The sequence below is a fragment of the Bombyx mori genome, chromosome 28 (assembly GCF_030269925.1).
Source record: "Bombyx mori chromosome 28, ASM3026992v2".
NCBI classification, from domain to species: domain Eukaryota; kingdom Metazoa; phylum Arthropoda; class Insecta; order Lepidoptera; family Bombycidae; genus Bombyx; species Bombyx mori.
Genome location: NC_085134.1, coordinates 711,139 through 733,575, shown reverse-complemented (window position 1 = coordinate 733,575; position 22,437 = coordinate 711,139). Strand labels below are relative to the sequence as shown.

The 22,437-nt window shown below is 38.7% G+C and overlaps 2 protein-coding genes across 6 annotated transcripts in view; one reads left to right on the top strand and one right to left on the bottom strand.

Annotated features, from left to right (window-relative positions):
- Positions 1–3,793: 3,793 nt before the first annotated feature.
- Positions 3,794–15,546, bottom strand: LOC101743147 (uncharacterized). Of its 3 annotated transcripts, none has more exons than XM_012696647.4 (4): positions 15,405–15,546; positions 7,539–7,663; positions 6,920–7,110; positions 3,794–5,473 (listed from the first exon to the last, which is right to left on the bottom strand). In XM_012696647.4, the coding sequence occupies exons 2-4, from the start codon at positions 7,650–7,652 to the stop codon at positions 5,017–5,019; spliced, it is 762 nt and encodes a 253-aa protein (XP_012552101.1). In that variant the 5' UTR covers positions 7,653–7,663; positions 15,405–15,546; the 3' UTR covers positions 3,794–5,016. The 3 variants fall into 3 exon arrangements, with proteins under 3 accessions (XP_012552101.1, XP_062532758.1, XP_004933529.1); XM_062676774.1 differs by lacking the exon at positions 15,405–15,546 and adding an exon at positions 11,431–11,472; XM_004933472.5 differs by lacking the exon at positions 15,405–15,546 and adding an exon at positions 9,986–10,152.
- LOC101740032 (uncharacterized) overlaps positions 13,741–22,437 on the top strand; it is a 35,972-nt gene continuing 27,275 nt past the window's right edge. Inside the window, exons 1-3 of one of the 3 annotated variants that reach the window (XM_038021131.2) lie at positions 13,741–14,868; positions 19,997–20,127; positions 21,162–21,306. In XM_038021131.2, the coding sequence (XP_037877059.1) occupies positions 20,097–20,127; positions 21,162–21,306 (176 nt within the window). In that variant the 5' untranslated portion in view covers positions 13,741–14,868; positions 19,997–20,096. Of the gene's footprint in view, positions 14,869–19,337; positions 20,128–21,161; positions 21,307–22,437 lie in introns of those variants that run through there. The other 2 variants (XM_012696646.4, XM_038021129.2) reach the window with 2 other exon arrangements.

Sequence of the window (22,437 nt, the reverse complement as noted above, 5' to 3'; positions counted from 1 at the left end):
CTGGCAAGAAACTGAGCGGGCATGTCTTTTTTTAAATATTAGATTTTTTTAAATATTCATTTTTACAATGAGTATTATAACGTAACAATTATTGCAATATTGAAATGCCCGGAGCGAGCAACTAATTTCCACTTTGTGCAATCTTCTAGATAATCATTGACTTTATAGTAAGCTTTATTGCACAGATGTTCTTTAATAGTTTTGTTAAACCTATGTTTAAGTAGGTTCTGAACATCTTGTGGGGTTTTGTTGTACAGACGCACAGACAAACACCCGAATGAATTTCATATCTTATATAACCTACTCATCGTCAACTTACACATCAAGCTTGTGTTTGTTCCTAGTATTTCTATTATGTAAGTCAGACTTTTTAGGATATAGGATATAATAGAAATTAGGAAAAGGCATCATAACATTTCATTTTACTCTATTGAACTTGATTAACTTTTCTGATGAAAAATTCCATTTTACACATCGTTTTAAAGAATATTTGCCTGGACTCCGAAGCTAAATCTTCGAGCTGTACAAAAAAATACCAGTAAAGCACCCCTTAAAAAAATCACTACTATTAATTCAGCACTTAGCTCACGCCACGCGCCTGGTCGACGTGCGATAAGGGATATATTAATTGTATTAGCGCCAATGATACGTGGGGGACGCGTGAGAGAACTTGACTTTCAGTTAAAAACGTATTAGACCCTCAAAAGGGTGGCTCATTCGGGCTTATTGTGGCCGTCAACTGATGCTTATGAATATTGATAGAAGTTTGTGGCTTATGAAAATAATTTGGGTCGTTGAGTTGGGTCGCATGAGATCGTCCACGTATATCTACCCGACTTGATAATCAAATCTATGAAAGCCAAGAGTTATCTTCGACTTTATCAATATATAAAATATAAAAAAGTGAAAAAGTAAAAAGTGAACAACAACAAAAGTAAAAAACAAAATATAAAAAGTGAGACCTTACAACTCATGTTTCAAGTTGGATGGCGGCATTTAAATTATAGATGTCTATGGGCTCCGGTAACCAATTAAGATCAGGTGGACCGTGAGCTCGTCCGCCCATCCGAGCAATAAAAAATAAAATATGTGTTTAGGTATACCTTTGGCGGTGGCCAGTACGAACATAGAATATAATCTACTTCTAAAAAATTTCCGTCACCGTCCCCAAACTGAATGGCCTCTTCAGCGGGTTACTGGAACGACAATTACTCGCGACAATCAGAAGAACGTCCAGATTCGAAATCGAAAGTATCTCTGTAAAAGCATATGACTGAATAGGGAAAACAAACTCTGAGCCCGTAGTTCTGCAGTTATTAAAAGATGAGTGATTCGCGTTTATCTATCTATATATTAATACGTGAAGCAAAAACTTTGTATCCCTTTTTACGAAAATTGCGCGGACGGAGGAGTATGAAATTTTCCACACTTATAGAGAGTATAGAGAAGAAGTGCACAATGCTATTTTTTTTTTTTAAATAATGCATAAAAGATACATTAAATAAATAAAACAAACATTACACACACTACATATCATGTATTTGACGCACACATGCATGCATATTATTTATTGTCAAACTTTTGTTCTTGACGTCTGTGGTCAAATTGAGAATAGATTAAATATTGTTTGTCTTTATTAATATTTTTTTATAGAGTAGCCTTGGCGAAATTTGAGATTATAGAAGTATAAAATACAATCATAATAGTGTACAAACTTGCAATTCCAATTAATTATAGTCGAATTTCGACTACTGCGGGACCTCTAGTAATTATAATTATTCGCGGTGTTAAAACTCTTATTGTGGCCACCGCTAGTTACATATCCTAGCCAGGCGACGGGGAGACGCAAAGCCGCCGTCGCTCTAAATATGTCTTATCAGATACCCCATCACGTCATTGCGGATCCATTAACGGTGCTTTTAGGTACCTCAAGCGCAACTCACCGTCCTCGCCGAACCCGTCGCTTGCGACGAAGGGCTCGAGGCGTAGTAATCTCTCAATGGGCTGTGTCTATGGGTTAGGATATTCTCAGTGGGTCGCGTTTCCGATCCGGTGGTAGACTCTATGAAGCACTGCTCTTGCTAGGGCGAGTGTTAGCAGCAGTTCCGGTTTGAGCCCCGAAAGCTCACCTACACTAGAAATGAAATTGGTGAGCCGACTATGCCTTGTCTTCACATTGAATTGAGTTTACCTAAGTACTATTGTGGCGGGTAGCCATCATACGACGCAAGATAATTGACAGATGCCTGAATCTCGCTTACGACATTTTCAAGATAAAGCGCATATATACAAGTTCCGAACAACAACAGCCGGACCGTCGGTCTACCGAGCAATATCACCCGCTCGGTGGAAGATCTTCCCTTTGTCGTCTAAGCCTTCCCGTCGTTTATGGAGATATACGACAAAGGGAAGATCTTCCACCGAGCGGGTAATATTGCTCGGTAGACCGACGGTCCGAATGTTGTTGTTCGGAACTTGTATATATGCGCTTTATCTTGAAAATGTCGTAAGCGAGATTCAGGCATCTGTCAATTATCTTGCGTCGTATGATGGCTACCCGCCACACTATGTTGTATAACCCCGGTGAATGTCACGGGGCGACCTGAGGGGGTTGAGGAAACGCGGCGCACTGCCCCGGAGTAACAACCACACACTATAAGTTGGCGGCTTACCGCGTCCCGACCCGGAAGACTGGTTCTGAACCAATGCAAATCCGTGACATCAGCGGCACCGTTTGGGGTGGTCTGACGGGCTGCCGTACTGAGACTGTGCAAGTCCTCGATACGCCACGAAGACTCTGTCACCAGGCGTCCTTGGGAGCAGCACATCTGGTTGCAGTCTTGCCTGCGGTAACCCTACTACTCGTTCCAGGTCATCAGGGGCGCTAACTTCGGTTAGTGCAGTAATCTTTTACTGCCTTTCTAAGCAGATAAGCATACAGCCGGCACAGACGTTTGAACTGGTTTACGATCCTTATGTCAAATGTTCATCAGAGCTCAATGACGTCACACCGTGAATATCGTCACTGACCTTAAGAGATGAGATCAAAGTCAACATTGTATCCTATAACCCTCTCTTACTTTTGAAAGCGGATTTTCAATTCTTACTTTTCAAAGTGGATTTTGTAATTAGTTTTTATACTGAACCCAGTCTATTGGAATTGAACTACATATAAGGTAGCAACTATCAACTACATATAAGAAATCCGATTTCATTCCAAGTTTTTTATTTATTTATTGCTTAGCTCGTACACCCGAGCTCACAGCCCACCTTGTCTTAAGTGGTTACCGGAGCCCATAGACATCTACGACGTAAATGCAGCAACCTTGAGATATAAGTTCTAAGGTCTCGAGTATAGTTACAACGGCTGCCCCACCCTTCAAACCGAAACGCATTACTGTTTCACAGCAGAAATAGGCAGGGTGGTGGTGCCTACCCGTGCGGACTCACAAGTAGTCCTACCACCAGTAAAAAAAGTTTGACTTTGTGTATTGTTACATCAAAAGCAAGCTTTATAGTTTAAAGCCCTTTGAAAATTATCCAGTAAATAGATCCATAGATTGTCTTAAACTTAAGGTATCAAAAAACATTTGTTTTAAATAACGACACGGAACTTTTCACAATTATTAACATTATTATCGGCACGCAACATAAATTCTTTCTGTAATGCTTGAAGCTCGATTCACGCCGAGGGAGTGGCTTACGAACCTACCAACCCTTAATCGATAAACGAGACAGCTATACCTGTAAGAAAGGGACGTAGATACGGGGCGTGTGAATTGAAACAAAAATGTGTGGGTAACTTTTATTTCTACAAATAATTCTTAAGCAAATCTTTAAAATTATTAAATTTGAATAGTACTTATTCTGAAAAAACTTTTTTTTTTCTTTTTTTATTGCTTAGGTGTGTGGTGTGCAAGGTGGATGGCGCATTTACGTTATAGATGTCTATGGGCTCCAGTAACCACTTAACACCAGGTGGGCTGTGAGCTCGTTCACTCATCTAAGCAATAAAAAAAAAGGACGTAGAATAGAATATAGGAGAGATGGAGAGAAGCAGCTCGGATGAGTACCTGTGTGTTTAGTGCGAGTTTTTTAACGTTCTCGATAGCGTAAAAGTTAACTCAAAGTATGCAGTGGGAACAGCGCCCCTAGCGCCAAACGTAGTACCAAACTAATAAAAGCGTAGGTATTGATAAATTACGGTACTTTTCGACTTCTTTAGCCCACTTCGATAAAGTGGCGCGACACGAGAACCCTCTCATCGTGGCCGCCGGTAACTACATTCCCGATCCTGCGGACAGAATGGAAAGCAGTCGACGTCGCCCAAAACACGTCATCTCGGATCCTCCCGATCCACTAACGGTGCTTCTAGGTACTTCAAGCACCGGTCACCGTTCTCATCGAACCCGTCGCTTGGGACGAAGGGCTCGACGAGTTAATTAACTCTCAGACACAGCCCACTGAGTTTCGCCGGATCTTCTCAGTGGGTCGCGTTTCCGATGCGGTGGTAGATTCTGCGAAGCACGGCTCTTGCTAGCAAACAAAGCCCCGTGAGCTCACCTACTAGTTAAGGTTACGCTGGAATAGCCTCTCAAGGCCACCAGAATAGGTAGGAAAAAAAAAAAAAAACTTCTTTAGCTTGGTACTCTCCCGCTTAACTTATAACCGCCTGTGTTTATTGCGAGTTTTTTAACGTTCTCGATCGCGTAAAAGTTAACTCAAACTTGTATGGAGTTTGAAACAGCCCCCCTAGCGACAAATGAAGAGAAACTGGAACCCCATACAAATTTGTGTTAACTTTTACGCTATCGAGAACGTTAAAAAACTCGCACTAAGCACGCTGGGCATTACTAACACGTGATAGTTACTATGCCCAATCAGCAGAATCACCTACTCCATCTTCCTCCAATAAGTTTAAAAATAAATAGAATTCTGAAACTAGTTCTAAATTTTGTTTCATAATTTTCTACGAGATCGCGATTTAGATCCTAACAACGCAAATCATTAGAAACGCTACTTGTTATCTTCTTTCTCGTTCTCTTTACAACCGTTCGGCTTTACATCTTCTTTCCCCCCATTCTGGAGGGGAGCGATCATCAGCAAGTTATTCCCGTTGCGATCGGCCAGACTTCTGAACGGGTATGTCTGTCTCCACCTCGGCGAATAGTAATACTGGTGTCTCAACACCCTAAGGTGTTCCTTCCCGAAATACAAATCTGGTCTTCCCAAGCCCTTTCCTCTTAACATCTCCTGATTTTCTTCGTTGCCGTACCGGAAATACTCTTCTTGATCGTGGTACAGTTTGGCTCTTGGACCGTCTTCGTCAAAACACTGCCGTTTTAATCGAAGTCTTCTGGATTGAGGACTCAGCGGAGATTCACATTTGATCGCCAAGCTACCGGAATTCTCCTTATTGGTGACGCTGTGGTTCTTCTGCCATTCCAGGACCTCGCAAAGAAGTCCTATGTACCTGTGTAAATTTTATCGAGTTACCGGAATTTTCAAGAAAATATTGCTTGGCTATCTGCCTCTTAGATTAGTTTCTCGTGCAATTAAATAGAGAACAGTGACATATCATATACACTACTCGTAATAAATCACATAGAAGATGATATAGTAATATAATATAATAATTCTAATAAAAACTAATTTGATACAGAATTTAGAACTCCCAGAGTTCCAGTATGTGCTCCAGTATATAAGCAAATGTTTTGATTTTACTTGTACTTAATATCTAAGTCACAGCTTTCAAAATACCGTACTACATTTGGAAATATAGGTACTGTTAGATTCATGTGGGTACACACTAACATTTGAGACACTTTCAGCTACTTCCAATTGACTCTGACCAGGGCCGATCGGATTATTAATAATCTTACTCTTAGGAGGAATTATTTGAAATAATCCCATTGTCTGGTTTTTACCATCGCTACCGCCGCCGAAGCGGAGGTCAACCATACTACCTACAATCACTTCGTTCATCCACAGGGCATTTCTAGAGATGAGATGAGAAGACATATTTTTTGCCCGATTTTTTCTATTAAAGGATTCTTATAAATTCTTTAGAATTATTTTACACAAAAGGCGATTACATGCAGCAGAGATGCGAATGTTGCGATGGATGTGTGGAGTAACGAGAACAGGTAGAATAGGGAATGAATATGTTAGTGGAAGTCTGAAAGTGGCACCTGTGACAGAGATGCTAAGAAGTGCACGTTTGGGATGGTATGGACATGTGATGAGACGAAATAAAAATGAGGTTGGTAAGAGAGTGTTAACTATAATTGTAGAAGGATATAGAGGAAGAGGTAGACCTAAGAATAAATGGATGGATTGCGTGAAAGACGATATGTGTAAGAGGGGAGTGAGTGAAGAAACGGTATATGATAGAGGAGTATGGAAGGAAAAAACATATTACGCCGACCCCAGGTGACTGAGAGAAGGGCAGGAGAATGATGATGATGATGATGATGTCTTCTTTTAAAAGAGGCTTACAGGCAAGCAGAAGCTTTTTTGTGGCACAGTCTGGCTACAGGGGTAATACAAAAACGGTTTGTGCATGAAAAATTGTATTTCATGACCAAATGAAGATATCGACGCTTGAAAGGCAAATGTGACTAAGCGACAGTGCGTGAACTTTACAGTAGATTAATTTAAAGTTGAAATACCTGAAAAAAATTCTATTTTAACGAATTTAGCTGTAGGAATGAAATGATTTTAATAGACCTAGAAATATATATTTTTTGCACATCGAATATGATTATTACCTATTATATATGTATAAAGCAGTTATTGTCGCTTAGTCACATTTGCCTTTAAAGCGTCGATATGCTGTCGAAACTCCACGGGCTCCACTAGCTAAATATAGGAATCAGTCTACGTAGCCGAAATCGAAACGAATAACTTGATTATTGACCTGATAGCCATCCGGAGTATTTCGTTCTTCGATAGCTTCTTATCTGGTGGATGAGTGGGCACCAGTCTCCGAAGCTCCGCAAACGCACCACTAACGTTCTGCTGCCTCCAGCGCTCTCTGCAGTTTGTGAAGAGTTTCCGTGGCGGTCGCAGCAAGCAAGGGTTCAGATTTGACAGCTCTTCCGAAATATTCTGTGACATTTCGAATTCAAAACACTGTTAAGCTTTGACATTTTTCTATACCTACATGAAGAAAAATGATCGCCATCTATAAAATTTTAGGCCCACGTAGGCCCAACAGTTAGCCATCTTCACTGCATTCATGATATCGCCATGAAATTTAATTATTTCAAAATTAAATTAATTATTGTCGTGATATCTACTGAAAGCCTAACAAATTATATTTTAGTAAAATACTCGTAGATTATCGCATTACGTGTCCATGAATAACAGTATTTGTATTATAGTTAAGCAAATTCAAAAATGATCGTTATGAACGGGATTTAAGCCTCAAAATTACTTATACTAGTTTTGTGTCGTGCATTTAAGTGGACACGTGGACGTGTGATACCGCGAGCGTCTCCTCTGCGCCATGTCTTTATTTCGACTTCACATCTTACCTGTATTGTTCTCGGCTGTCTGCTGTCATCATCGCTGTCGGGGAGACACAGGTCGTCACTCAGCATCTCACTGTCAGGCTCCTCGTCCGAACAAGACTCTTGATCCGATGCCATTATAGGTTGCGCTACGGAATGAGAGTATTTTAAAATGGGAAACTAATTTTTTGGCTACCAAGCAACTTTCTTCTTAAGTTTGAAAGGTCTAGCGTTATACTACTTAACACACTCTCCGACGCATGATGCTGTCTCGCTACCAAATGCCATACCAGCCTTACTCTGGATACGGATATTTTCCATCACAATCTGCAACGATTTGTAACTTGCAAAAAGCCACCATTGATTCCTTAAAAATGTCTTAGTTTGACTGTTAGTTTATAAGAAAGCTATGCTAAATAAGTATTTGTGGATATCATCAACGATTTTCGCCGCCTTCAATTATTACTAATGTTGGTCTTTTTAAAGCAAAACTTTTATTATATCGTCTCAAACTTTTTCGTCTGTGTGTTGCATGTCGCGTGACGGTCGGCCGCGGAGTAGGGATACAGTGAAAGGCGCTCGTTAGAGCCACGGCTGACCGTGTAGTGTATAGACTATTACTCATTTATGCTAGTGCTCTACGCTATTTTGTTTGTTTTTGTCAGTATTTAATGTAAATGTTGTTTGTCAGAATTAAATGTCTATAATATGAAAAAAAAAGTTTCTCTTTTACCGTGGTTTCATAAAACCACAAAATCTTTTTTTTTGTAAATCAACTTTTAGAGTTTCATAACGATACAGATGTCTTGAGAGATGTTCAAAGTGTCTCTAAAGCATAAACATTCCTTATCTGACCGCGTCGGGGCTACGGAAAGCCGCCTTCGCTAGAAACATGTCTTGTCGGATCACTCGGATTCACTCTCGGTGCTTTTAGGACCCTAAAGCACCGGACACCGTCCTCGTCGAACTCGTCGACTTGGACGAAGAGTTCGGCGAACTAATTTCGTTCGAACGTTCGAACGTTTCTGATCCGGTGGTAGATTCTGCGAAGCACTGCTCTTACTAGAGTCAGTGTTAGCAACACTCCGGTTTGAGCCCCGTGAGCTCACCTACACACGGTAGGGTGAAGCTGAAATAGCCTCTCAAGGCTATCAGCATAGTTAGGGAGAAAAAAAAAACCATCACAGTTCTGTAAGCCGTAAGCCATCCAAAACATCAGAGCGCGTCTTACTCCGAACGGCTTTTTGTTACAAATACAATTTCTGTATTTGTTAATTATAGTGTTTCCTGCGATAACGGCTTCCTCTGATACCCCGTAATAATGGTGCTTTATTTAAATACATTCTTTGTGATGTTTATTTTAGTGAATGAACAATACATATAAAAGGAGGAAAATAATTTCGATCGCGTAGGTATATTTTATTGAACTAGTTTGTTTAATGTTTATTTAATTAATTATATTATATTTATTTAATGTTTTTTTTTTGTTTATTCCTTCTCATGTTGCTCTAAGTTTTGGGTAAAATTGACATGCCGCAAGCCTGACTTCAACTCTCCTTGGTAATGCTTTTGTTGACCTTAGACCTAGGATGTATTTATTGGCTTTGGTCAGGCTTTGGCTCTTAGCCGCATTCGACGACACTCATGAGCTAAGTTTTATTTTATTTTTATTGCTTAGATGGGTGGACGAGCTCACAACCCACCTGGTATTAAGACGTGGTTACTGGAGCCCATAGATATCTACAAAGTAAATGCACCACCCACCTTGAGATTATAATAAGCTCTAAGATCTCAAGTATAGTTACAACGGCTGCCCCGCCCTTCAAACCGAAACGCATTACTGCTTAACGGCAGAAATAGGTAGGGAGGTGGTACCTATCGGTGTGAACTCACAGAGGTCTTATTACCAGTAAAAGCAGCTTTATCACTTTAGGCGATCTCTTTCAGGCAACCCTGTACGAAGAGATATTGCTTCATACAATGGACGATGTTTTGTGTTGCTGTATATACCTACTATATATGAGTCGACTATTATCAAAGCCGGCAATCTGACTTTTGGACAATTATTGGTAAATCAGAAAAACGAATTATTGACTTTGTATTCCATTGGCAGTCACAAAACTCTTCGGAACGACATCTTAGATAAATAACAGGTTAACTATTAACCTTTATTTAATGCAGGTTTTGAACCGTATTCTTTGAAGGAGACGATTATATTCACATCAATCTGTATTGACATATCAATAAAAAATTTTTGTCCAAATGCACAGATTGCCTGCCACCTTTGATAATAGACGACTCATATATCGGTGTAGGGTAAAAAAACATAGTATCTGACAATTAAGATTTTAGATCATACAATTTATACAAAAAAAAACCAAAATATTAACACTAAAACGATACATTCTGTCTGAATTACATATACGCGAGAGAGACCGCGTGTCGCATCTAGTATGTAATGAGTTAAATACCTTTTTTCCTTGAAGTTTCTGTAACAGTTGGCATATAAACACACACTATTAACTTGTAAACCAATAAACAATATACGCGACCGCTGTTTAATTGGCTGTTGGATTAAATTTCTTCACAAAAATGATGTATACACATTGAGCGCTAGATCACGACTGAAGGGAAATTCGCGCAAATATTCAAATTTGGAAATGGGGTGGTGGTGGCCTGCTGCGATTGGTCGAGTTAATTATTCGGTTAGCCAATACCGAAGTAGACGGAGACGTCCCACAGGGGTTGATATATTGATATCTTGTATGGTTCACGCTTCGAGGGGTTGGAAGTGATGAAGCTAATAAAAATGCAGAGCTTGCTTTTAACCTCTAATAGTATTTAAAGCTGACAGCGATAGAATTGCTGCCATTTAAAAGAAAAATTTCAACTATTTTATTTATTTTATTTACTTCAGATTTTGCATCCATATTACATTCATTAACATTTCATATAGTATACCAGAATTAAATAAAAATAATAACTAATAATAAAATAATAACTATGATATTATTTTATATTTGAATTACAGTATCTATATATAATACGTGAAACAAAAACTTTGTATCCCTTTTTACGGAAATTGCGCGGACGGAGGAGTATGAAATTTCCCACACTTAGGTATAGAGAATATAGAGAAGGAGTGCAGAATATTAATAGTTTCTTTTTATTATACATAAAAATACATTAAATCAATAAAAAAATGTTACACACACAAGCATGTATTTGACACAAAATATATATACCTATATGTAGATATACTATTTGTTTATTGTCAAACATTTGTTAGTCTGTGGTCAAATTAAGAATAGATTAGGTAATATTGTTTGTCTTTAATATTATTTGTCTATAGTGTACCTAGTCTTGGCGAAATCTGTGGTTATCGAATTATAATAATCTTTGACAATAGAACCATAATAATGTTCAAACTTATAATTTCAATTAATTGTAGTCAAATTTCGACTAGTGGGGAACCACTAGTCATTATTAGAAAAACATTTAAGAGAAGTGTGTCAGTGTGTCAAATCGCGACTTCGAAAATTTAATTTATCTATATATTAATACGTAAAGCAAAAACTTTGTATCCCTTTTTACGAAAATTGCGCGGACGGAGGAGTATGAAATTTTCCACACTTATAGAGAATATAGAGAAGAAGTGCACAATGGTAATATTTTTTTTAAATAATGCATAAAAGATACATTAAATCAATAAAGAAAACATTACACACCTACATACCATGTATTTGACGCCAACACGCATGCATACTATTTATTGTCAAACTTTTTGTCTTGACGTCTGTTGTCAAAATGAAATTAAAATATTGTTTGTCTTTGTTAATATTTTTTATAGTGTAGTCTTGGCGAAATTTGTGATTATAGAAGTATAAAATACAATCACAATAGTGTACAAACTTACAATTCCAATTAATTATAGTCGAATTTCGACTACTGCGGGACCTCTAGTATAAATAAAAAAACGATTAGAGTACACGGTTTTAGCTAATCAACTTAAAATTTAGAAAACTACCATCAGGTACAGGTGTGTAAGGCAAAATAAAATTTGCTTGGAAGTTTAGATTTGTTAGGGTTTTTACACGACATTACGGATCCTCCCGATCCATTAACGGTGCTTTTAGGTACCACAAGCACCGGTCACTGTCCTCGTCGAACCCGTCGCTTGCGACGAAGGGCTCGATGAGCAACTTAACCCACAGACACAGCCCACTGAATTTCTCGCCGGATCTTCTCAGTGGGTCGCGTTTCCGATCCGGTCGTAGATTCTAAGAAGCACTGCTCTTGCTAGGGCCAGTGTTAGCAACATCTCCGGCTTGAGGCCCGAGAGCTCACCTACACGCTAGGGTAAAGCTGAAATAGCCTCTCAAGTCTATAGCATAGGTATGAATAAATAAAAAAAAATTAGGGTTTTTTTGTTTATGTGTGTTAAGTGCTTTTTGAAGCCCATAGGCATCCCAAAGTGGATGCCTCCATTGCGACATAACACAGGATTATGTTACCAGCAGGCCCACATTACACCCTAATATAGGTAAAAGTTAAAAAGTATATATTGTATAAAATAAAAATTAAAGTTTATTCCGTATTACACGAGAGGTCATCGAACTTATGACACAGTCTAAATAGAAACGGGTAGCACGAAAGTATTTACCGTGCGATATTTTTATCAATATTATTCAGCTATGTATTTGCTTTAAGATAATTTTAATCTATGTTGAGTCTGCCTCGTCTATTTTCCCCGCAGCGAACAATGAATTCCGATAATAGGTGAATAATTACACCACGGTGAATAATTACAAATGATTTAACCCGTACATATTTATTTATATATCTATTAACTATGCAACATAATCTATCAGCGTAATTTCCACAAACTTCTAGACGTCCGATTAGCTTGATTTTAGACAAGTAGCAACATCGCTACAGTATTTTATACACAATTTCCTAGCTATAAGTTTAGCTAAAAAAATACCTGCTTCTATTGAGCAGGAAAAAAATATGACATGTTTTAAAACTTTGGAATCTGTTTCCAATATAAATTAATTAGTAAGACAAAGGGGTCACGCTCTTGCAATTACAAAACCATTAATACAACAATTAGACTATCTATATATTAATACGTGAAGCAAACACTTTGTATCCCTTTTTACGAAAACTGAGTTGACGGAGGAGCATGAAATTTTCCACACTTATAGAGAATATAGAGAAGAAGTGCACAATGCTAATATTTTTTTTAAATAATGCATCAAAGATACATTAAATCAATAAAAAAAACATTACACACACTACATACCATGGATTTGACGCACACACGCATGCATACTATTTATTGTCAAACTTTTGTTCTTGACGTCTGTTGTCCAATTGAGAATAGATTAAATATTGTTTGTCTTTGTTAATATTTTTTATAGTGTAGTCTTGGCGAAATTTGTGATTATAGAAGTATAAAATACAATCATAATAGTGTACAAACTTACAATTCCAATTAATTATAGTCGAATTTCGACTACCGCGGTACCTCTAGTACCCATCAAAAGACGTTAAGGTTTCAATTATTTACATATTCAATTTGGTGCATCAATTTACTTGAAAATTTGCACACGTACCTATAAAAGACGGATGACAATAAATTATTTTATAAATATTTAAATAAACCAAGTTGTCGTAGCCTAACGGATAAGACGTCCGGTGCATTCGTATCTAGCGATGCAACGGTGTTCGAATCCTGCCGGCGGGTACCAATTTCTCTAATGAAATACGTACTCAACAAATGCTCACGATTTACTCGCACGGTGAAGGAATAATATCGTGTTATAGAAATCGAATCTGCAAAATTATATTTGCGTAATTACAGATGGTAGAACCTCTTGTGAGTCCGCACGGGTAGGTACCACCACCCCGCCTATTTCTGCCGTGAAGCAGTAATGCGTTTCGGTTTGAAGGGTGGGGCAGCCGTTGTAACTATACTGAGACCTTAGAACTTACATCTCAAGGTGGGTAGCGCATTCACGTTGTTGACGGCTATAGGCCCCGGGCACGACATAATACCAAGTAGGTCATGAGTTCGTCTACTCATTTTGGCGATAAAAAAAACCTTGACTTCATATCGCTACTATTCGCCCATTGAGTTTCTCGCCGGATCTTCTCAGTGGGTCGCGATTCCGATCCGGTAGTAGATTCTGCGAAGCACTGCTCTTACTAAGGCTAGTGTTAGCAACACCATCGGTTTGAGCCCCGAGAGCTCACCTACACGCTAAGGTGAAACTGAAATAGCCTCTCAGGGCTATCAGTATAGGTAGATTTTTTTTACCCCAGATCCACTCTCGGTGCTTTTAGGCTCATCAAGTAACAGTCACCGTCCTAGTCAAACTCTTCGATTACGGCGAAGAGTTCGGCATGCGGACTAGGCCACAGACACAATTCAATGAGTTTCCTTTTGGATTTTCTCAGTGGGTTGAGATTAAGATCCGGTGGTAGATTCTGCGAAGCACTGCTCTTACTAAGGCTAGTGTTAGCAAATTCTCTCAGGTTGAGCCCGTGAGCTCACCCAGTCAGAGCGTAGTTGAAATAGGCTACCAGCGAGTAAGTAGAAAAATATGTACAAAAATACCTTAGTTTAAAAATGACATAACAAACACGAATATTTCAATTTTATCTTCGAAATAGCGACCACAGATCATTGTTTGCTTCCTACATAAAAACCAACGAGTGAATAACATAGATAAGATTTAAATCTCCAAAATAAATGTGTCAAATACATGATCGCTTAGCAATAAACAGACGGCACGTCGGTACGTATCCGTGCAAGCTGCTGTCTCAGCGTCTACCGAGCTCTTCGATATTCTATTGTGACGTGCACCAAAGCGATTCTATTTATATTAATGTTTGTCTCTTTATGATAATGTCCAAACGAGCCGAACTAATAACTATCAGTATTATAACAGACGCTAAGCGGAACGCACGTCTCATTATAAAAAAAAAACACGTTAGTTAATCGACGAGAAAATTAAAAACAAATTAACTGAAGTTGTTATAACAAAAACGTAAACAAATCGGTTTCACTTCACGAGACACTTCGTCGTGCGTGTTCAAACAAACGAAAAACAAAGTATATTTGAATTCGGAACGCGGGTGTGAAGAGTGCTGTTACGAAAAGTTTCCAAATTTAAAAATTTATAACTCGAATTTCGACCCAAATCGATGCGGAAGTATTTAATGATTTTGACAGCAAAAATTATTTTTAAAACTATTATTTGAATTTCGAACAGTGAACTTTTGAATGATTGACGTTCCAAACCGTGAAAACAAATTGTTTTTGCAGTGTTTTGTTTGAAGCATTTAGGTAGGTAGCAGGCGCGGTCATATATATATTAATCTATATATTATTATTAAGCAAAAACTTTGTATCCCTTTTACGAAAATTGCGCGGACTGAGGAGTATGAAATTTTCCACACTTATAGAGAATATAGAGAAGAAGTGCACAATGCTAATATTTTTTTTAAAATAATGCATAAAATATACATTAAATCAATAAAGAAAACATTACACACCTACATACCATGTATTTGACGCAACACGCATGCATACTATTTATTGTCAAACTTTTTGTCTTGACGTCTGTTGTCAAATTGAGATTAAAATATTGTTTGTTTTTTTTTTAATTTTTTTTTTTGTCAGGAGGAAATCGCCGGACTTCCGCCCTTCACTGGGGATGGAGGGCGGGGCATGTCGGAGTCGAACCGACTAAAACCTCCCGTCTCTCAACAACCAACGTCCAAACCTCGCATGAGACGAAACAATATTTTTTATAGTGTAGTCTTGGCGAAATTTGTGATTATAGAAGTATAAAATACAATCATAATAGTGTACAAACTTACAATTCCAATTAATTATAGTCGAATTTCGACTACTGCGGGACCTCTAGTATTTACAAACACACTTATTGAATTGTCTGTGAGGTTCATTCTGAATCAATAGTATAACTAAGCGGGCATGCGGCATTGGCGTGTTTGCAAAGATGGAATTTATTTGCATAATTCATGAAGCCAAAATTTTATTGTTTATTTAAATAGGTGTTAAAAGCGCTAATGCTCTCGGTATTAATTGAAAATTGAATTTGCATAAATATGTGGATGAGCTGACGGACCGTCTGACGATAATCCTACCAAAATACAACGTAAATTCCGCATTACTTTTATGTATATCGTTAAGATGTCTCTCAAGCACTACTTATATCTTATTTGATAAGAAATACATAAACAGTAATAATCAAATTTATGAAATGCATAAAATATTACGATTATAATTATTCGGACAAGTGCGTGTTGGGCTATTGAAACTCAAGAGTTCCGTAGATCGTATTAAGATTCAGAATTGTAATTAAATAATAATAATAATTATTATTTTTATTGCCTCTGTAGGCAGACGAGCATACGGCCCACCTGATGGTGAGTGGTTACCGTCGCCCATGGATTTCAGCAATGCCAAGGGCAGAGCCAAGCCGCTGCCTACCGTTACTTAGGTAATTTAATAACAGTTTTTGACGCTCAACTGGTAATGCTATCACAATTCCGCCGATTTCTGCCGCGCAGTAGTCATACACTTCCGTATTTACACTGAAGCTATATACACTACTAGCGGCCCGCTCCGGCTCCGCTCGGGTCTTCAACAAATATTTCAACGATATTTGACGTTGTTTTATCTATATATTAATTAATACGTGAAGCAAAAACTTTGTATCCCTTTTTAAGAAAATTGCGCGGACGGAGGAGTATGAAATTTTCCACACTTATAGAGAATATAGAGAAGGAGTGCACAATGCTAATATTTTTTTAAAATAATGCGTAAAAGATACATTAAATCAATAAAGAAAACATTAGACACACTACCATGTATTTGACACACATACGCATGCATACTATTTATTGTCAAACTTTTGTTCTTGACGTCTGTTGTCAAATTGAGAATAGATTAAATACTGTTTGTCTTTGTTAATATTTTTTATAGTGTAGTCTTGACGAAATTTGTGATTATAGAAGTATAAAATACAATCATAATAGTGTACAAACTTACAATCCCAATTAATTATAGTCGAATTTCGACTACTGCAGTACCTCTAGTTTTTTTAATTAAAATAACACTTATTGCGGCATAACTATGTCGTAGATTATTACTGTAGTAGTAGTAGTAGTAGTGTAGTAGTTTATTACTGGTGGTAGGACCTCTTGTGAGTCCGCACGGGTAGGTACCACCACCCTGCCTATTTCTGCCGTAAAGCAGTAATGCGTTTCGGTTTGAAGGGCGAGGTAGCCGTTGTAACTATACTGACAGCTTAGAACTTATATCTCAAGATGGGTGATGCATTTACGTTGTAGATGTCTATGGGCTCCAGTAACCACTTAACACCAGGAGGGGGCTCTGAGCTCGTCCATCCATGTAAGCAATAAATAAAAAAAGCTAGCTATTTCATGACTACCTTTTTTTTAATTACCCTTGTAGGTAAACGAGCATACGGCCCACTCGATAGTGAGTGGTTACCGACGCTCATGGACGTCAGCAAAGCCAGGGGAAGAGCTTAGCTGCCGCCTATCTTATAGCGTATTATTGTAGATAGCTAACATATATCGTGATAAAACAGAGAGCATGCACAAGAGTCTGTTACTAAGCACATAATGCATTTTTTTTATTACCTTTGTAGGCAGACGAGCATACGGCCCACCTGATGGTAAGTGGTCACCGTCGCTCATGGACGTCAGCAAAGCCAGTGGAAGAGCCTAGCTGCCGCCTATCTCGTAAAAGTCATACGATTATATCACGGAGTCAACGATCGATAGTGAAATGCGGATTGATTTTGTAACTAACCCATAAATACAGCCCACTGAATCTCTGGCCGGATCTTCTCAGTGGGTCGCGATTTCGATCCTTTTTTTTGGCATTAATAAATTCGGATTCCGATCCGTTGGTAGATTAAGCGAAGCACTGCTCTTCTTAAGGCTAGAGTTAGCAAATACACTTAAGTTGAGCCTGTGAGCTCACCTACCCATCTGGGCGTAGCTGGAATAGCCCCTTACACTACCAATTTACCAGGTTTATTGTAATTCCGAAGTCGGATGGTATATAACAAAAAAGACCTCTCATAACGCAGCACTAACATGCCTCCTTCTGGTACGAAACCATCCCACCCATGTCTATAGGCCGCGGTGTCTTACATTTTTTTGTTGTTGCTGAGATGGATAAACTAGCTCACAGCCCACCTGATGTTAAGTGGTTACTGGAGCCCATAGACATCTACGACGTAAATGCGCCACCCGCCTTGAGATATAAGTTCTAAAGTCTCAAGTATAGTTACAACGGCTGCCCCTCCCTTCAAACCGAAACGCATTACTGCTTCACGTAGAAATAGGCAGGGTGGTGGTACCTACCCGCGCGGACTCACAAGAGGTCCTACCACCAGTAAAGCCTGTGAGGTAAAAAGTTATGTAATTGTGCATTTCATAGATACTTATCGCGCAGACGCTGAATAGAATTTGAATAAACATTGATAATACGATAATAATGATAACGTCTTGTGTTTGAAGAAAGAAGGTCCGAGGAAAATTCCTTAAATCCACATCGCTTCGAAGCTGATAACTGAATGTCTCAATTTGGCTTACCAACCGTTTTTTCCCCCTACTTATGCTGATAGGGCTATATCAGCTTCGCCCTAACGTGTAGGTGAGCTCACGGGGCTCAAACAGGAGTTGTGCTAACACTGGCCCTAGCAAGAGCATTGCTTCGCAGAATCTACCACCGGATCGGAAACGCGACCCACTGAGAAGATCCGGCGAGAAACTCAGTGGGCTGTGTCTATGGGTTAATTTATTCGTCGAGCCCTTCGTCGCAAGTGAAGGGTTCGGCGAGGACGGTGCTTGTGGTACCTAAAAGCACCGTTAATGGATGAAAGATGTCCGTTATGTACTAGCATACGCATTATATGAGGCTTTTTTACTGGTGGTAGGACCTCTTAAGAGTCCGCGCGGGTAGGTACCTACAACTACACCCTGCCTATTTCTGCCGTGAAACAGTAATGCGTTTCGGTTTGAAGGGTGGGGCAGCCGTTGTAACTATATTTGAGACCTTAGAACTTATATCTCAAGGTGGGTGGCGCATTTACGTTGTAGATGTCTATGGGATCCAGTAACCACTTAACACCAGGTGGGCTGTGAGCTCGTCCACCCATCTAAGCAATAAAAAAAAGCTAATAAAAGCGTATTAAAAAACAATAAAACCCTGTATATATGTGGTACATAATTCGCGTCATAGTAGGTTTTATTATAGGCCCAGTGATTAGATAAATCACCACGCTAGGATATCATAAGCTCTGTATTAACACACGCAGTTGCTAAGTGATGTCATAGTTGCAAAAAAGCTTTGATTGAGTTTTACTTTATTAAGTATTAGTTTATTATTATTATCAACCTATATATATTAATACGTGAAGCAAAAACTTTGTATCCCTTTTTACGAAAATTGCGCGGACGGAGGAGTATGAAATTTTCCACACTTATAGAGAATACAGAGAAGAAGTGCACAATGCTAAAATTTTTTTAAAATAATGCATAAAATATTATGAAGAAATGCATTAAATCAATAATGAAAACATTACACACAATACATACCATGTATTTGACGCACACACGCATGCATAGTATTTATATAATAGGTATATGTTATAGAATTTTCAATGCTCAATAATTTTTTATGTGCAATGAACTCTCTCTCTCTCTCTCTCTCTCTCTCTCTCTCTCTCTCGCTCTCTCTCTCTCTCTCTCGCTCTCTCTCTCTCTCTCGCTCTCTCTCTCTCTCTCTCTCTCTCTCTCTCTCTCTCTCTCTCTCTCGCTCTCTCTCTCTCTCTCTCTACTTGACATTTGTCATGAATTCAACACGTTAGTGACAACATCATAAAACCATGTCTTCAGAACTCGACCAAAACACCAAAGTAGCAAACGAAATTCACAAAGTTCATAAATACTAAAAACCTTCAGCTGGCTTACTTAACACAGAAAATATCTGTATTGTAAAGTCAAGGACCAAGGGAATAAGGGGGGCATAACAATGAAGTTAAGAGGGATATAAACAATAAAAATAGAATCAAGATATTTTTATTAATTAAAAGGAACTGGAATAATTAAGTTGCTTATTAGGCCTATAATTTAGTGAAATAATCAATAATTTAATCAAATAAATAAAAGCGACCAAAAACTAAATTAGTAGCCGAAGCACTTACATTTTTAGGTGTGTTTTCGTATTCACATAAAATTAAAACAAATAACGATAAAATTATCCTGTTGGGGTGATAAACGACGCGTGCGGTCTAGTCGCCTGACATTATCAGATTAAAGATCCAAAATGGCCGCCTATTAACGTCAAGAACTCTATTGTGTTACTTGTCTACGGATAATGAATCTAAATCGTGTCAATTTTAAACCAGTTGCCTCATACTACAACGCTACTTATTCGGACTGCGAAGTAAGAGAAGTGAACGAACCTCAAGCGACTGAGGCTGTGATGTGAACATTAAGCGCCCAACCATGGACCCTCAAGAATTAGTGCCTTTAGAAGGTAAGCTAGATAAACCTACTACCTGTCAGATTTTTTTAAGGGATTTTATGACCCGGTAACTAAGACCTTTAAGTCATGTCTTATTTTAATTTCATATTCTTATTTTTATGAAAAATCATAATATGGAGAGAAATGAAATGAATATCATTATTTTAAGATATTAATCAACTGAGATGAAATTAAATGAGATGAAATGATATGGGATGAAACATAATCTCAGTAAAATGATGGTCATTTACTGAGATTTTTTCAGTGGGCTGTTTGGAGAATCCCGAGAAGCTACGTCCAGCGGCTTTGTTTCATTTTCCCCCATTTGTGCGCTTTCATAGATATTAAACAGTTAATAAACCACTTTTATTGCCCATTTAAACTTCAAGAAACACTAAATAGACAAAATAAAACAAATCACACAACTTCACTCCTCGCGTTCCCGCCAAAAAGACCACTTGTCAGATTAAAGAAGGACTTGGAGTTGACGTTGAGTATTGGAACACCGGAAATTTCGGGATCTTTTTTTTTTATTGCGTAGATGGGTGGACGAGGTCACAGCCCACCTTGTGTTAAGTGGTTACCGAAGCCCATAGACATCTACAACCTAAATGCCCAGCTTGAGACATGAGTTCTAAGGTATCAGTATAGTTACAACGGTTGCCCCACTCTTCAAACCGAAACGCATTACTGCTTCACGGCAGAAATAGGCAGTGTGGCGGTACATACCCGTGCGGACTCACAAGACGTCCTACCACCAGTAATAACCGTTACGCTACTGGTTATAGCTATGAGCTTGATGAAACAAAGATTACAAAAGCGACAGGTCAAAGCTCTTGCGAAATACACTAAAGGAGTTCACCTCAGACAACGATTGTATAATTAAATATACAAATTATATCTTGAGACGCACTGTGGACGAAAGCGATGGCTCTTTTCCAATAGCCTGCTGTATATAATTCGCCAAACCCCCCGAGTATCCCATAGTCTAATCCCGAGAAAGCCTTGCATCTTCCTGATTCACAAACAAGCACCAATATCTACAGCTGGTCTTCCAATAATCCGCCCACCTCAGCGCCGATGTACCCTCAGCGGCCGGTCCTGCTACCGAACACCCTTGAGGCTGTGTAGACTCCTCACTCTCCTCATCATACTGCCCAGCATGTTCATAATGATTCCATTATATTTAAGGTGAGTTGAGATTAATGTCACTTCTTAGATTGCGCTTATAAGCTGACGTTATTTTATTCGATCAGACCGGCAGACAGACTCACGGCCACCCTGATGTTAAGCGGTTACCCAAGACCACTACATGCATATCCGTCTTAAGACATAAAGTTGAACTCTTGTCTATCTATCCATTCAAACTGGCACGCAGGATATATCGGCGCAGGCATAGACAGGATGGTGGTACCCACCTGTGAGGACCTGCGGCGACCTTTTCCTTATCCATGAGCTCCGGTAAGCAATGAACACAAGTAAAATAGAGCAAATTGTATCTATTGCCCACGAGAATTTGAGACTTAAACTCAGAAATGACCACCAATGGTCCGGTTTTGAATCCCGATTGGTGTCTAGTCTCGTATGTGTTTTTTTCTAATAGCACAATTTATATTTAGTTTGATTCCTCAATTGTAGAACCTAATTATGCACATTAAGACTCAATTATGATTAACGTCCTAAGAATTCGATTCCAAACGAACGTTGGCCAGTTTAAAACAAACAATTAAATAATTGGAATAGCTGATTAACAATATAAATTGAGGTAAATTATATAACGCTACCAAATGTCCTAATTAGATTAACTTCGAGGATATTAACCGGCACTTTAACTCGAGTAGGTACCGAGAATGTGATAATGTTAAAGTATGTTGTAAACACTTTCAACAAAACCTTATATTATTCCACCACTTTCTGTGAAGCTGTTTGCCTTCCAGATGATTAGGGCGAGTTCCAAAAATACCATTTACCCAGTCATTTGTTTTTATTTCCTACATATTATAGTAACCTCCAGGGGTCATTCTAAATTAACTGAACTGGTAGGTGAGCTCACGGGGCTCAAACCTGACGTGGCTAACATGAGCCCTAGCAAGAGCCGTGCTTCGCAGAATCTACCACCGGATCGGAAACGCGACTCACTGAGAAGATCCGGCGAAAAATTCAGTGGGCTGTGTCTATGGGCTAATTTACTCGCCGAGCCCTTCGTCGCAAGCGACGGGTTCAACGAGAACCATATCGGTAACAACAGAAGCGTAGATCAGCCATTACCGACTGCTCTGGATTCTTTTAAACTTTGATAATCCTATTAGTTTATCATCTAAC